This window comes from Megalops cyprinoides, chromosome 17, assembly GCF_013368585.1.
Source record: "Megalops cyprinoides isolate fMegCyp1 chromosome 17, fMegCyp1.pri, whole genome shotgun sequence".
NCBI lineage: Eukaryota > Metazoa > Chordata > Actinopteri > Elopiformes > Megalopidae > Megalops > Megalops cyprinoides.
This window is the reverse complement of record NC_050599.1, coordinates 28,151,763-28,168,410: the sequence shown is the minus strand read 5'-3', so window position 1 is coordinate 28,168,410 and position 16,648 is coordinate 28,151,763. Positions and strand designations below refer to the sequence as shown.

The window sequence follows — 16,648 nt, the reverse complement described above, 5'->3', positions numbered from 1 at the left end:
ACAAAACAGGTTTAATTTAATATTTCTTTATTTTTTTAAAATAATTAGACTTTTTATTTACCCAACGCTTTTTTTTCTTTTTAACGGTATTATACCTGGGCCATCCCAAAGCACACATTAAGTCTGAAAGGGGTCATCAAAGCAGATATCAGTGGATCAGAGTCCTCTCAAATACCCTCCCCTTTCCCACCCCGCCCCGCCACTAAAAACACCAGCTATGATCAAAGGAACTTAAAAAAAAAAAAAAAAAAACAGCATCAAAAAATACCAGGAAGTCTTGTTCCATTACACTAAAAGGCTCCTATTAAAATATAAGCTAAATTACTAAAAGATACAAGATATCAGTTGTGTCGTACTGCATTTGATATCAACGGTATGCAGGTCATTAATACTGTGAAGGACCGGCACAGGCACTGTCCCTTTTCACAATACAGGCGTTTCACAAGCTGCCCTGGAGACCTCTCCAGCCTCGGGTCACTCGCCTTCCCCAGGGGGTGCGGAGCAGAGGAGCCAGTGCCGGCGAGAGGGACAGCACAAAGGACCCCGAAAAAAAGGAACCTCGTCTAAAACCAGTTTTTTTTAATTTTTTGGCAGAGGAGAGGACATCCTGTGGTGCACCAAAAATGACAAAACCAGGAAAAGGGAAAAAAAAGGAAAAAAGCAGGGGGTTTCAATTGTTTTATTTTCCTTTCCTCCTCGTAGGGCACTTATGAGATATCCGGGGGAAGGAGACTGATTTGTCTTTCCTTTCCCCCGCCCCCCACAGCGAATGATCCATCTGCTCAGGGGTGGGGGGGGGGAGGAGGAGGAGGTCTGACATGACCCTCAGGAGATGAGGGCGGGTCCACTTGTTTAGGGTCAGGCACAGACCCCACCCACTTCCTGTGTGTGTGTGTGTGTGTGTGTGTGTGTGTGTGTGTGTGTGTGTGTGTGTGTGTGTGTGTGTGTGGCGGGGGGGGGGGGGGGGGTGGCCTTACCCTTCATAGTCCATAGTGCTATCCTGGAACAAGTTCAAAGTTCAACCATACTTTGGAGAAGAGAACACCTTAGGGAGAGGGCTTAACAGAGGAGGAGGAGTGATTTTTCTGGGAAGGGGGGTTGAGGTTAAAACAATCTATTTTTTTGTAGCTGATTTTTCTTTTTTTTTCTCTTTTTTTTTTTTTAAACAGAAGAGTTCAAAGTTCTACTGTCCAAAGTCTGTTTTCTCACACATTTCTCTCTTGCTTTCTATGTTTAATCTTCCTTTTTATTTTGTTTTTCGGCGCAAGTATCATTTCGAGGAGAAAAAAAGGTTATTTACAGTGCTGCTGAAATTATGAGACAAACGTGTGAATTCTACCATAAAGTAAGTAGCACAACACGGGGAGGGTGGGGTTAAAATAAGAAGACTGCTCCATCTGCCGCTGGGGCATGTGTGGATGGGCGGGGCTGGGTGAGGGGAGGGCAGGGCCCGCCAGGGTTAAGTGGGGATGATGCCGTCGTTCCGGAGACCCCTCTTCAGCTCCAGGTCCTCCAGCTTCTTCCACAGCTCCTCCCTCTCCCTCTCCTTCTTCTTCTCTCTGCACAATAGGGGACAACGCCCATTTTAATGGAAACCAATGGGTTCTGGCTGGTCTCTACAGGGTAGAGGTGCCTCCTGCCCCATCCTGCCAAATTTTTATTCATGCCTGCCCGCACCACTCCATTTCCAGTTTCAATCACTCCCACCTAAATCATGTGGTATCTTTATTTACAATTACAATTTCTTTAATTTACAATACTCTCCATAACAATATTCCAGATAGTCTACAAGAATAATCACATCTAATTTTATTCATGGAATTAACTGTTGTTGTTCTATTAAATAATACACATTGTTCAGACAGAAATAGCCCATTATATGAAAACATTCATATGTAGCTGTTTTTGGTGTTTGAAATTCAGCCTCAATGTCCCACTACAAAATGCTCTCAAAGCCTAAGTAACTTTAAAGTAGTAAATTTTTGCTTATGTTTTCTTTATAAAAAGCCTCAGTCAGATACACAAAACACAAAGGCAACACTTTACTGCTTTCTGTGTACTTGTACCCAAAAAAAACATGAGTGCTCAACAGCATAGCTGTTATAGTGTGTGTAAAATGTATCTGGTAAATTTCTTCCCCGGTCTTGCAACCTTCCTGTCAACTTGCCTTGATACTGTGGTTGGATGAGGCAACACCACTGATTCCATGTTTCATGGCTGTGTCCTGCAGATACTGGGCAAGCCGTATGAAACCCCCGTCAGAGGGAATGGCAGCACAGCTCAGATCCATACACTTCTCGGTCATCTCTGTTTTGATTAATCGGGTAACTTGTTGTACTGATCTTATACTAAACAGTTTAGATTGGGCCTTCAGAACAGTGCATTACTGATGCCTGATTATCCCAATGGACCTGCTGTATGGCCACTGTAAGCTAGTACTTCATAGCATTTGACACAGCTAAACAAACAAGGGTACCTTTCTATCACCATAAACACCAATTGAAAATGTCCTCCAATCAGCCTTTCCTGATTTTTGAGAGTGTATGGGCCACGCTTTAATGCCACTTTCACTTGGCTAGCACTCATCTCAGCCATGACTCGGTCACTGTAAGGCGAGTAATAGAGAACACAGTATTGACGGGGTGAAAAGCACCAGCCAAGATGTATTATTTTAGCATGACCATCATCATTTACCGACTTTAGGCAATTTTAGGTAGTAAAAAGAGGGTTCTCTCAAAGTCAATAAAACACCAATCAAATTATTACTAATGAATTGTAGTGTTCTCTGTGGGTCTCGCAGCTTTTGTTATTGACCACCCACACCTGCCCATAACAGGTCAAAAGTGTGTCGCTTCCACATAAATTCTTATGGGTCCCATGGGGATCTCACCCCACTCCACTGGACTCTACAGCATGGTGGCCTTAGTACATCCAATGCTAAACCTGCGGTATGTTCTGGATACAAGCATTTGCCAAGCAGGCGAATGTAAATACAAATAAACACAGAGTAAACCCTAGGCAAAGTGCTTGTTTAGACGTGCCAATTGCAATTGGGCTTTATGAGCCTCGCTGGTTTGATGCATCCTGTCAATAACCTATCATGTGCACCTATGTCCCGCCCCCTCCCCTGTGTCAGTCCCCTCTGCGCCCAGACAGATAGAATGGCCCTGGGTGTTAAACCTGAGCGGTGAGCATGTTAATTTTCCCTAGAAGCACACTGTGTTGGACAGGGTTGCAGTGGTGACAGTGGCAAAGTGAGGAACACCAGGCCCTTACCGCTGGCGGTCTGACTTGTACGTTGCCGTGAGCTCGTCAAACAGGACGCTGTTCATCTCCATAAAAGCTTTGAGTACGTTGTAGACTAAAGCTACAATCGCCCTGGAAGAACACCACAGAGGAACATGGGAGAAAGAATACACCAGTGTGCTAATATGGGAAATGTCTTCTTACTTTGGAGATAAGAACAACAAAGGCAGAGTGAAAGAGGAAGCTGGCCTGACAGAACAAGATGAAAGACAGCCACAATAAATACATCAAAAAATACGTTTTAGAGGGAACTGGGCTGACCTCTCAGGACTCTTCAGCCATGTAAACCTGATGAAGGCTTATTAAACCATCTGCTGCCTTCCTTGTAAAGGAATGCCTTGGACCGCAGAGAAGCAAACATTCACTACAGATTGGTACTGTGGTAATATGCACGTTATAAATCACCGCTGGTAATTACAAGAATAAATATTTAACATGCAAGTAAGCCAAGTTTGTGTTGTCCAACAGGCAGGTCCCACACTTTGCTGCACCAAGACCAATGCCCTGGTGTACTACCAATACTACTGATACAGACTTGTAAGTAAAGCAAGCTACTGTTTAATGTCAAAGCAGGCTAACAGAGATGAAATCCACACTTTGGTGCTGAAGGGTCAGGGTTCAGCAGGACTGCTGGTGTGACTAATGTTGACTCACCATTCTCAAACAGGTGCATCTAAATTCACAGTAGAAAAGGTCTGGTTGATTGCCATAGGCTTTTCACAAACTTTGACATAAAGTTCAGATTTTCTGCAAACTGGGCCAACCGAACAACAATAGTTTGATCAATATTAATTTCCTGATTAAGGGCTGCAATGCAGTACAGCAGCAAGGAATTGCTCAGGACTTGTCAGGCAGCAGGCTATGGGGCTGTTGCTATACACTTGTGCTATACCCTAAATGAAATTCTTCAAGTAAATATTCTGCATAAATCACTAATATACAAAAATCTAAGCTACATTCAGTGTCTTGGACATGACAAGGGTCAGCACAAACAGCAAATGAGTATTTTCTCTACAGTAAATGCCAGCACTACCCAAGATGAAAAAGGCAATGTGTAGAAAGACTGGTATATTTTCAGTGAACTGCAGAGCACCTTGAAAGCAGACATGCATGCAACTGTAGTATAACTACTGTGCGCAGTACCAATTACTTCAGAAGAGTATCATCCCATGAGATCTGCAGAGGAATACATGTATTTCAGCCCAAAGGCCCAGAACTCTGGGAAAGCTGGCATTTGGTTCCGCAGTCAGGAGAATATTTTAGTCACACCCTCCCATGTGCCAAACTATATTCTACAGAGAGGCGGAGTTTAATGTTAAATAGTGTATCGCATCGCAGGAGTTTGCATGTGTGGCATTTAGTGTGGCGGCCATCGCAATGGTGGGCGGGGCTCACTCACGGGTTCCAGTGCTCTTTGGAGATCCTGTAGAGGCTGGCGAACATGATGGGCAGAATGACGTTGGAGTTCTCCTCGATCAAGCTCATGATATACTCATTGTTCCAGTAGTATAGCGCCCGCTCTGCCACCTGGGGAAGACGACAGCAGCTTGTTAACTCACTGTCACTCTGTTTCACTGGCCCCACCCTGCAGAGGGAGGACCACCCTTCCCTAATTCCTACGCCTCCCTACCTCAGAGCAACACAGAGAAATACTATGGAGCCCCCCAGAACTAATGAGAAGAACCTCAGATTAATAGAGAGAGAGAGAGAGAGAGAGATCGGACCTCAGACCAGCAAAGAGAAGGCCTTCAGATCTCAGGCATAGCTGGAAAACTGCACTGCAGCCTGGAGTGAGTGTCTCTCAAGTCTGACCTGGAAGTGTGGGCTGGAGACACATCTGGAGATCTGCTTGAACAGCGGCTCCTGGATCTTGACGAATTGTGTGGGCTCGATCACATCCAGGATCTCCTCCAGTTCCCCGAGGAACATCACCTGAAGACATGCAATCAGGTTAGTACACGCAAAAATGACCAGGCCATAACATTCAAACATGACTAGGTTAGAACACACAACCATGACCAGGCCGGGACACACGGGCCAGCTGTCTTCAACAGGTAAACTCAGGCTCCTCTGGAGTTGGGCCCTGCTCAGTCACAACACTGAACAAAAAGGCCAAAACCAAGAGGTATGGACCTCATGTTCTGATTTTCTCCTGGTTGTAACATTCCACACTAATTGACTGTGCTAAAATTCCCCCTGCAAAACAACCATCCATTTCCCAGGCCAATGTCAAAAATTATGTGCTGTTTAAACTGAATGTACTATCAAAATAATACATGTACTGGCATGTAATTAATGACATGAATGTGCACACCTATTACATTGTGTGCATTAAAGCAGGAGATCTGAATGTACCAGTATGGAGATCTGTACATGACTCACCTCTTTCTGACTGCAAGTTTTTGGCCAGAACTTCAGCAAGCCCCTGATGACCTAAAGGAAGCAGAAGTCAGTTAATAGCCATCACATAATTCCCCAGTCCTTCAGGAAGGTAGAATAACACATTTATAACAGAGAGGAAGTCACTTACTGGTTCTGTTAATGCTGGGTCTTTCTCAAGGAACTGTACAATGCAATACGCCAACTGGAAAACAAGAGAGAGCCTAAGGAATCCTACAATGATATCCCCTAACCCTCAGCTGAGACCATTCACACTTAGTGCAGGCTGTAGTTCTGCACTGTGATAATCTCTAAGACAAACAAGACAAATGCCAAGAACAGACAGAAACAGACAGGACTGATACACTCACACCATGGTGTCTGACATGTATACGCACACACGCACACACACATGCACTCGCATAACTGCAAAAACAAATCAGGCAGACACATACAGACACACACTTGGATGCAGTCAGACACAGAAAAAGCACACACCCACACAAAGACACAAACACACTAATGGAGACATACAGAAGTAGAGACACTCTCACACAAATGTTCTGCCTTACCTGCGCATGGAAGAGAGACAGACTTCTGACTGTGTGGAGGGGGATCAGCACTTTGACCAGGAACTGTTTGTGCTCTGCCTTGAGTGGGAGGGCAAAGCCGTTGATTATGCTGTGAGAACAAGGAGAGAGGAACAAAACACTAAACCAACTCCTTCACACCTAACAAACCTTAGCTCAATCAACTCACTGTCTCAGACCATTAAAGACATGCTACCTGCATACCTGTTGATACCTCAGCTCAACTAACTCACTGTTGCAGACCACTGCAAACCTCACATTGGCAACCGACTGGAAGGAACTAAATGTACACAACAGCACTGAATTCCAGACAGCACTGAAAGCCGTACCGATTTAGGCCAATTCAAAATACTTACAAATCTTATCTACATGCTGCAATCCATTTATACAGCTACACAACAGGAAAAAGTGTCCCTCTCCAGGGTGCAACAGTTGTACCCTCTCCTGGATTTTAACTCATGACCCTTGGGTGCACAGCCCAGAGTTTGATCACCACACCACGTTTTCAGTCTCTGTGTTCACTTTCCCCTGTGACACTGGAGGGGAGGAGCTATGCATAAGGGCAGAGCTCAGCAGGAACTTATGAAAGGGTGGTGGTAGACATACCTTCCCAGAATCTCCAGCAGCTCAGCTACCCCGTTGAAGTGCTCGGTTTCATAAACAAAACTGGAGGGGGGAGACAGCAAAAGAAGGAGAGGTTAGGCCGAAACCCACACGGCAGACCAGAAAGCTTCAAGATGGGGGCTACCGTGATCACACCGCTTACCGTAGAAAAATATTGTTAATCTGTTTTCGTATAAAAGCCCGCAGTCCCAGGAACTTCCCGTAAATTCTGTGCAAGACTGTCTTCAGGTAGTCTCTCTCCCGGGGGTCCTCACTGTCGAAGAGCTCCAGGAGCTGGGGGGCAAGAGCAATGCATCATTTACATTATTACATTACTGTCATCAGGCAGATGCTCTAATCGAAAGCCATTTACAAAGCCATCTAATAAAGTGGCATGAAAAGGACACAGGACACCACTAACCACACACGATCAAACATCAGTGCTAAACATAGTGCTGAGATCATAAATGTGTGCCTACACTAGGGCTGCCCCCTAATAGTCAACCAAACATTAGTCAATGACAAGAGTCTAGGTCGACCAAGTTTTCATTGGTCAGTTAGTCGCAGCAAAAAACTCCCTCAAACTCCATTCGGGAGCTGCGCCTTGTCGTTAAAAAGTTATTAGACTATGTCGGGCAGGAAATCATCCAAAGTGTGGCATCATTTCAAGTGTGTAAAGGACGACCCCAAGAAGGTGACATGCAAACTCTGCATGCAAAGATTCGCCTATCATTCGTCAACCTCAAACATGACTTATCTGAAACATGTAGGGGAGAGCCGGTACGAAAGTAACGCATGATGAAAGTAACACCGCGATTTTCTCTGAGCCCATACAAGTCTGATACACCTGACTGCGTCAGCATGTACAGCATGCAACACTTACCACTTGGATACATCATACTTTCACAGAGTTATACCCGAGAAGCTGTTTTCGATCACTCAACCAGTATTTTTTTTTTTTTGAATGACAAGTTGTGTCTATTGTTTCATGTGTCATAGCCATGATCATTTCACAGATTAATTAGTACTTAAGTAGTAATTAGTATTAATTAGGACTGAAGTTTGCCATGTCAGAGTTTCTCCGTTTAGAAGCAAGTCAGGTTTAACTGTCAGGAGTCATTGTCGGAACAATTGTAACAGTTGTTTCTTTTGTCCCTCTACAATAACAACTATATGTATTATATTATTATAATGAAGTCGTTCCACATTTGTGCAAAATAACACTTGGTATTGATAAAACACACACGTGAGCTGTTGATCACAATGAATATTAGTTTCTGTCTGTAACGTTATCTTTTAAAATGATGTTTCGTCCCAGCTCTCCCCTAAGTAGCCTAATGTTATTATCCCTTTCGCACGCAACTTATTTTTACTCAATGTAGCGCGCCGTTACGTTACATGATTCGTTATGTTTTCATTAGCGTTATTAAGCTTCTCATAGTTTTCAGTTAGCATTTGCTATATCACCATTTCCTCAAAGCTAAAATTACCTCGAATTTTTCCAATCTAGTGTTCTAATCGCACCGGTTTTAGTATACGCACTAAACAACTAATCACACTGGTGTGACCATTCGCACGAAAGGGTTATTCCATTATGCTAAATAATTAATGGCTTAATTAACATTAACAAATTGCAAAGTTAAGGCTATACGCAGCTAAATAAATATATTGTCATATGCGCTATTAGGTTTATCCAAGTGTTCGTGGGGACTGGGGAAGCATATATATTTAAATAACTAAATGAATGTCATATGCTAACACATACCATATTGTCACAAAGAACACTTACAGATCAACACCGTCACACAGCACTGCCATACAGCAACAATCACATACAGGCAAGTGTATATATGTAACACAGTCTATTCACGCACTAATACTGTCACACAGCATATTTACACACCAACGCACTGCCACACGGTCCTTCATATATACTTTTTCATAAAGCACTTAAACTGCAAGATTACACAATACTATCATATAACAACATTCAGAAACAGCAGTGAGAGTATACACGCAACACAGTCTATCCACACACTAATACTGTCACACAGAATACTTACAGACAATACACCGTAACACAGCAGACATACAGCAACACTCACATCCAGCCCACAGCATATATACGCAACACAGTCTATTCACACACTAACACAGTGTTACATGGCATTTTCATACAGCAACATTCACATACACAGCACAGACTAACACCATCACAGTATATTTAAGCACAAAGCAACTTCATACAAGGGTACCACTTTCATACAGCACTTTATAGAGTAGCTTCATAGAGCAACACTCATACACAGCACATATCTTATGCAATATGCATTACACAGTGTATTCAAGCAACACCGATGTCACAAATTATATCAGCCACAAGGACTCATTCTGTGTGAAATCAACTCCACTCTGGCATGACTCACTCAGATTTTTCAGAGTTAGCAGTTTTTTTTCTTAAGATAAGTGCATGAGAAATTCACATTAGCGGGCAGGAAATGAGCCCTTTTTCTAAGGAAAGGGAGTTCATTTCAGAGTGGCCCATTTGTAAATGCATTTCTATGACCCACTCACCTGTAATACAAATTTCTGGTCTATGTACTTTTTGGCAATGCTTGGCTGGAATTCTTGGCTCTCCAAAAATCGTATGAAGAACTCATATACCAGCTGTGGAGACAGTGAGGGTGAGAAGGTAAATGTTCAAGGTCACAACACTGAAATCCATTACTGGGAAAGTGAAGAGGTTACAAATTCACACATGAAAACTGGATTGTTTAGACTTTATGTAACATAAAATCTGAAATCACAAAACAAATGCACAAGAGATTCTCATTTTATTCCTATTGCCAAAGGGTGCAGGGTAACAGGAAGTACATACTGACCAGGTCTTACACAGTACCCAAAAGCAACCCAAAAGGGGCTTAAACAGCAAAGACTCTTCAAGCATACTGCCACCTTTGAGTAGAATTCCATCAAACCAATGTAATGAACCTAACTGAGCAGCCAGAGCGCTCTCCCCAGAAGAGATAGGCTATCGTCATATTAGTCTTGCACTCACTGTGGATAACAGTAGCACACACATACTTGGTCTGTATCGTAATGCAGTACCTGTAAGTGTGGCCAAGAGGCCTCAAGCGTCGGTTCATCTTCTTCTGGGTCAAATTCACTGCTGTCGCTGGGAGGAAGAGTCCGGAAAATGTTGTAGGACACCTGACAAACATGGAACAGCAATAGGGGTGAGACAGTTGACCTCCTACTGCGACTTCTTTTCCTGGCACAGGCAGACAAAACTAATGGACTGACCGAGAGGATGGACAACAAGCAAAGTCTAGCAGTTTCCACATGGTGAGAGTGGCTCTTGATTTGTTTTTCACTACTGGATTACCCAAACTGCAATTTTTCACCCTTGGGTTATATGGGCGTTTAATTTATCTGTATGCAATTGTTACGGAAAGGCCATTTCCTTTGAGATCTAAAATGACCCTTAAGAGTGCCAGGAGATCTTATTAGTCCCCAGATGAGCCTGTTATTATTGATACACGTTTTGTTAGATTTATTTAAGTAAATTTCATTGTTAGTATTAGTGGGTCCCAAAACACTTCGCCTTGCTTGGTACAATATGAAAGGAGGGTTGGCATTGTTTAATTAATGAAAGTGGTTTGACCCTGTGACCCAGAGCGGTACGTGGAATGAGGCTATTTCCGGTGGGGTTGCGCGTGCACCGGTGTGGCTGCCACTGTGGATCCATGCGGACTGCTGAAGCTGGTCTCGCACAGGAAAACTGAGTACCCTACTGCAGTTTGTGACCGACCACTCTACCGCAACGTTGTTTTTGCACTGTTTCTTTTCCTTTGTGTTAAGTCCTGGGAAGGCGACCAACCGAAGTGTACCAAAAAGTATAGCGCAGCTGAAGTTAACGGGGACCTTTTAGAAACTAAACTGGACGACACAAACGTAAGAAAGCCAGCGAACGCCACTCTCTTTGCTACGCCAAGGCCGGGCTGTCCGTCGCGGGTCGACAGGTGCGGGCTAGCCACGGAATGAGTGAAGCTTTGGCATCCGTGTCCCGAAATTCTAGGTAACGTCAATTTTTCATTTCTTTCTGTTGTATTTAAGCAAGCCGAATGTGTACTAGCTGCACGCCGCCCTGAGAGGTTCCAGGGATAGTTCTGGTAACCCCTTAAGACAACGGTATTGCCTGGCATATCTGTAGACTGCCAATAATGATAGGCTTGCAATATCCCTGCTCAGGGAAGCCGTGACACAATGTTACACGACACACCTCATGCATGGTCAGAAGTTCTTTAATGCCAGCAATCATGTAGCTGTATTCATTTCATCATCAGTGAAATGACTACATATGAAGACCCACTTGGTCAAAAGTGTGGCTGACTATATTGCATGTTGCCCTCTAGTGGAGAGCAAAGAGAGCACGGCCAAACTACGCTACACGGGTCTTGATCAAATTCATTATTTTCTAATAGGGTGAAAACTAAAACCTTCACTGTGCAGACACACACCCACACACACATGAAGTAGGGGCAAGGGTAGCATTTCAGTGCTGAGGTATGTGACCTGCAGAAGGGTTAATCCAGTTCTCTCCTACCACATATGCCAGCCCTCATGCTAAGCTCACAGCATGGGCACCACGCAGGGAACCGTAGCCACTCCTTAGACTCTGTGGGTGTGTTCAATTGCCACGCAGAGGAGTTAAGGCAGGAGTTTGGGGAGCAGATACACGCATGAAGTGGGGGCTGTGGGTGACTAAGGGAGCGGACCAACAGAGGAGATTCTCATGTAAAGCTTAGCTCGAGTCTTGAGAGTGTGTGTGCGTTTCTGTGTGTACATGTATGTGTATGTGTTCGTGAGAGAATGTATGTGACTGTGTGCATGTGTGTGCACATGCGTATGTGAGTATGTGTGTCTGCGTGTATGAGTTTGTTTGTGTGTGCACTTGCATGCATGCGGGTTGGATTCCTCACCATTTTGACAACCTCGGGGTAGGCCTGCTCTGTAAGGTAGCCCCGGCTCACGGTGACGTAGTCCACCAGCTCGTTGAGTGTGGAGCGCTTGTACTCCTTCATCTTGAGGTCAGAGAGCGTGTCCATGAAATCGAAGACGGTGCAGCACTGCTGCAGCTTCTTCAGGAACAGCTCTGGCTGCTCTGGTGCCGGGACGTCTGCAGGGGGAGAGATGGGTGAGCATTTCGAACAGGGATCAGAGCAGAGGAGGGTGGGAGAGGGGTGAATGTCCCAAACTGTGATCAGAGCAGAGAGAGAAGGTGAAGGGAGGATTTTCACCCGAACTCAAAGCTAAGGGGAAGTGTTGAAGTGCAAGAAAAACAATACATAAGCTACAACGTGACTGCCAGGCATTTTGAAGCCCACCATTGTCCAGGTCTCATGTCTACTGCATGGTACGAGAATAGATCGCACCCCAAGGGGGTGGGGACATTCCAAAACCTGCCCTCTACCACTTTTCAACAGCAGAAACTCTGGTCAAGAAGTCAAACACTTATATTAACCTGAGATCAGAGCATGGCTTCAGATTATAATGATCAATGCTGTTGCAGGACCAAGGACCAAATATCTTTTTGCAATCCTCAGCACATGTGAAATTATGAATAAAGCCACCTCTGTCAAAATCATCTAAGTCTCTAGAGACAAAATATGCATATTTCTATTCACAGTCAGGCAGCCAAGTAAGCAATAGGCAAATGTCTACTATCACCACAGCACCAGAGTGATGGTGGAGGATCTGGCCTTGTAGCCAGAAAGCTGCATGTGCTTCACTGGAAGGGCACAGTATTAACCCTCCACCTGAATTATCCTAAGAAATAAGCTACATTTGTCAGAGCAACGAGGGATTCCTTTTACGCGTTTACGAAGGGCCGTCAAGGTCTGCCGTTTACACTCCGGCCTGGCTGTGAAAGGTGGAAATCAGATCCATGAGTTACCGTCTAGTGATCCAATTAGCAATTTAAGCTAATCTATAAAGTGCTTAGGGAAAACAAAAACCAGTAGATCTCCCTGGCCCTCTGTGGCTCTAAGCCAATCAGTGTAACAGAAACAGTAACAGAAAACAAGGGCCAAAATGGTGGATGTAGGAGTTGGGTGGGTGTTGCATCATGAGTCAGCTAACAGACTTCAGCTGTAATGAGCCTCCACTGGTTAACACCACAGGATGCGGAGATCTACCAGCGTTTCCAGGACAAAAATAAAATCTATACCCAGGCTCCTTCTACAGCTGTACCAACATCAAAGCCGTGTTTCGTTCCCAGCCCAGTTACAAGCAATACTCGTCTTTGCTATGGTGCTGGAAAGCGCGGCTGAGGTGGATATGCGGTCCATGAGCAACCGACTCTAAAGAGGAGACAGGATTCAGCTGAAGATGGGTAAAGAGACAGTCCTCCTGAGCAATGTTGTTCATGACAGTAAGGCCCCCAACACGGACTAAAAACTACAAGTCCATGAAGAAAGGTGCCATGTCACTCCATGGACAAGATGGCTTAGATGAAGTCACCCCCCCTTGGAAGGATCTTCAACCTAGCAGAGAATGACTCTCCCAGTCGTGAGCATACCAGGCCCGAATCAGCACACTATTTCCCAGCAGTAACTGGCCAGCCCCGCTGTGGCTCCCTTCAGGCACAGAATCACCAGGGGCCATTTGAAAGGCATTAACGCAAAGGGTATAAATAGCCTGGATAATGAGAGAGGGAAGGGGGTAATCCCTGTACGGCTAGTGAAGTGGCTGGTGACAGTTTAGCGGCTGGTGGCACAGGCTGGCAAGGGTAAAACTTCTGCCCGACACAGCGTCCCCACTGTAGGTCGGTCCCTGCTGATGTCCACCTTCAGGCCTGGGGGGTCGACAGCCGCAGTAGGCATGATCCGCGGGGTGGAGTCATCACACATGAGCATGGAGGATAAGTCCTCTCCCTGCTCTGGCAGACACAGTGAAGCCTGGGGTTGTCTGAGGTAGCTGAGCTCCAAACAGACATGATGTATCACAGGCAGCAGATCCTTGGTAACTGGATTAGGGGAAGGAACACCCTTCCAAGCCGCATTCACGTACACAGAGGCCCCACAATGCAAGAGTCTGGCTTGGTCACAGCTGTAGAATGGATTAAGGCCTTCGCTTGACAATTCAAAAAGATTCACCACTCAATGTGAGCATTAGATGCAGTGACTCAGCCTGGTCTTATTCACATTCAAATGACACAAATTCTGCTCGGTTTTTAGCATCAGCTGGCTGCATTTGCAGGCATTACACTCAGTGGCTTGGTAACTGGAAAGTTAGAGCATTTTTCCTGCATTCAAGTATAGATTCCTCTGTATTCTCTTTACTTTACCGCCAGTACAGTAAGGCAAAGTAATGAAAATCAGATGATCAGATCATATCAGATCACACTGGTAGAGAATCTGAAAGTAAAGGACTGGTGGTGGTGTGGTCACCAAGGCCAAGAGAACATCAAGGGGATGGGCTGGCCGTGATGTGTAAGAGCGTTTGGAGGAACATACCAAAGGTAGATTCAAGGAAGCCTAATATGAAATTAAACATGATACCCCATAGCTCTGACTTTTAACAGTATAGGAGACCTCTTCAGGTGGGAACTGGGTTTGACAGTAGTCATACCTTTCAGCAGTGGCAAGGGGGTGAGCTCGATTGGTTTGCCCTGAGACCGGAACTGCGAAGAACTCTGTGACCGCTTCTGTTTGGCCTTCCTGACAGACTTCCGAGAAAATCCGTCCACTTTGTCCACTGATGGAGGCGTTGTGGCTGCCGAGGACATAGCCCTGCTTAGATGGAGAGAGGGAGGGAGAGAGGAAACAATCAGGTGCTGCCCTGTGAACCTCCAGCTTACACCTAAACAGAACTCAATGCAGCTGCAGAAGGAAGCCAAACCCCTGGTTGTCTTTCCAGCCCCTGCCTCTGGAACCCCAGGTAAATCTTTTCTGATTTTACATTATTTATGTACTGACCCACACACAAGCTCATTCAGGATGGCTCATGCATCTTACAAGGTGTGTTACATTCCAGAATAACTCAGATTAAATTTAAAGGTTCTACAGAGCGCCCCACCAGGAAACTGAACCTACAATCTCCCTCTTATAAGACTTACTCACAAACCAAATCGATATAAAAGCATGGTGAGGACATGAACAGAGCCTCCTAAAACAAGCCTGGCCTGCCTTCAGGCCCTAATCCCCATTCATACAGACCCCAGACAACCCAATCTTGAAGTTGACCTAGTAATGTGAAGTGACCTGACCGTTTTGCCTCACAGCACGGGGGCTAATCACACACTGAAATCAGCTGCCAGTGCAGCGGGATCCTCGCTCCCGTGCCTGCACCTTCAAGTTCCCACGGAACCCAACTCGCAGCAACCCGATAAGCAACAGGTTGGAGCAACTGCTTGAGGAGGGGCCTGTAAGCCAATCACAACAGTAGAGGAGGCAGGGTCTGGGTGTGTATGAGAGAGGCTCAACACGAGGACATCATCCACCACCATGTCTTAGAGACTGCAGTAGCATGCAGAAAATAAACTGCAGGGTTTAACCAGACAGCTTATCAGCGGTAACAGAGAGCATGACTGTCTACCCTTTAAGTTAAAAGCTCAATCTCTGCACTGTTTAATGTAGAGTTTAATGTAGAGTCCAAGGTGCTCAAGACCATTATTTGTTTACCTTGGATTCTCAACACCATTAACATACTTGACAGCCAATAATTCACATCCAAAGACACTCTGGGCCTCTTGCATATGAACATTTATATAGACCTGTTATTACCAAAACTTTTCATACAGTGACCGAAACTCTTTGGCCAGGACATGAAGGAATGCAGGATGTCACTGGCAATAAACACTAGTGTCACCTCACATTTACCTGAATGCACCAAAAACTCCTTTTTAATAACTACTAGCATATCATGACAGTGCTACAGCAGAAACACTGTATAGGCTTGCACTTCTACAGTCACCTACTACAGCATGGAAACTCACCGATTCATTTTAGTCATAACAGAATATAATGCAGTGCTACTGGATTCATATCAGAGTGATCTAGTTTGACACCTTACTCTGCAGCAACAGGGAGTTGGCTTTGGATTTGAATCGGCTTCAATGAGAACCCTCAGCAGTCCATTAATGAACTGATGGGCCACTACCTCTCTGTTTTTTAAAGGACAAATTACTTTTTATATGATCAATGCTTTTCATTTTTTTGTTTTTAATCAATGTTTTTTCCCTGTTTGTCATGCTCAATCGATTTCCGCTGTCCTTTCAAATCTGAATGAATTCAACTAAGATAACAAACTGTGTAAAACTTGCAGACACTTACTTTCAGTAGGAAGTGCAAGAAGTAACTCAAATTAAATGGCATTTGTTAACTGTACGCCTTATCATGAGACATTGCAACATTCTTAGGACACAAACACACCACCACTTCCTTCCACTGTGGTCCAGCTACCAGCGGCACAGAGAATTCAAGCTGACCACATTTCTCACGTGCACATGGTCATGAAAAAATACAGCAATCACACCAAGACTGATGAAATTACACACCCATCAAACCCTGTGCTTAACAGTTAAAAACATTTTTCTCTCAGCTGAGAAACATTCTTAGCTAAGCTCTTCAAACATGAGCTAAGCTCTTCAAACATGCAACCAAACATACTTAAAGGGTTCAGTATTTTTAAATTGTCCTTGACTGAAACAAAAACAGCAAGACTCACACTATTTAAATTAGGGGGTTGACCGATATGGTATTTTTGGG

At 44.6% G+C, this 16,648-nt stretch overlaps 1 protein-coding gene across 3 annotated transcripts in view; it reads right to left on the bottom strand.

Annotated features, from left to right (window-relative positions):
- Positions 1 to 933: 933 nt before the first annotated feature.
- The window catches only part of LOC118791978 (serine/threonine-protein phosphatase 2A 56 kDa regulatory subunit epsilon isoform-like), a 29,662-nt gene continuing 13,947 nt past the window's right edge, over positions 934 to 16,648 (bottom strand). Inside the window, exons 2-14 of one of the 3 annotated variants that reach the window (XM_036549581.1) lie at positions 14,511 to 14,671; positions 11,861 to 12,057; positions 9,987 to 10,088; positions 9,453 to 9,545; positions 7,042 to 7,172; positions 6,882 to 6,941; positions 6,258 to 6,366; positions 5,837 to 5,890; positions 5,689 to 5,739; positions 5,119 to 5,238; positions 4,706 to 4,833; positions 3,277 to 3,378; positions 934 to 1,559 (exon numbers count right to left, since the gene is read on the bottom strand). In XM_036549581.1, coding sequence (XP_036405474.1) covers positions 1,460 to 1,559; positions 3,277 to 3,378; positions 4,706 to 4,833; positions 5,119 to 5,238; positions 5,689 to 5,739; positions 5,837 to 5,890; positions 6,258 to 6,366; positions 6,882 to 6,941; positions 7,042 to 7,172; positions 9,453 to 9,545; positions 9,987 to 10,088; positions 11,861 to 12,057; positions 14,511 to 14,667 — 1,404 coding nt within the window. In that variant the 5' untranslated portion in view covers positions 14,668 to 14,671 and the 3' untranslated portion in view covers positions 934 to 1,459. Of the gene's footprint in view, positions 1,560 to 3,276; positions 3,379 to 4,705; positions 4,834 to 5,118; positions 5,239 to 5,688; positions 5,740 to 5,836; positions 5,891 to 6,257; positions 6,367 to 6,881; positions 6,942 to 7,041; positions 7,173 to 9,452; positions 9,546 to 9,986; positions 10,089 to 11,860; positions 12,058 to 14,510; positions 14,675 to 16,648 lie in introns of all 3 variants that reach the window. The other 2 variants (XM_036549582.1, XM_036549583.1) reach the window with 2 other exon arrangements.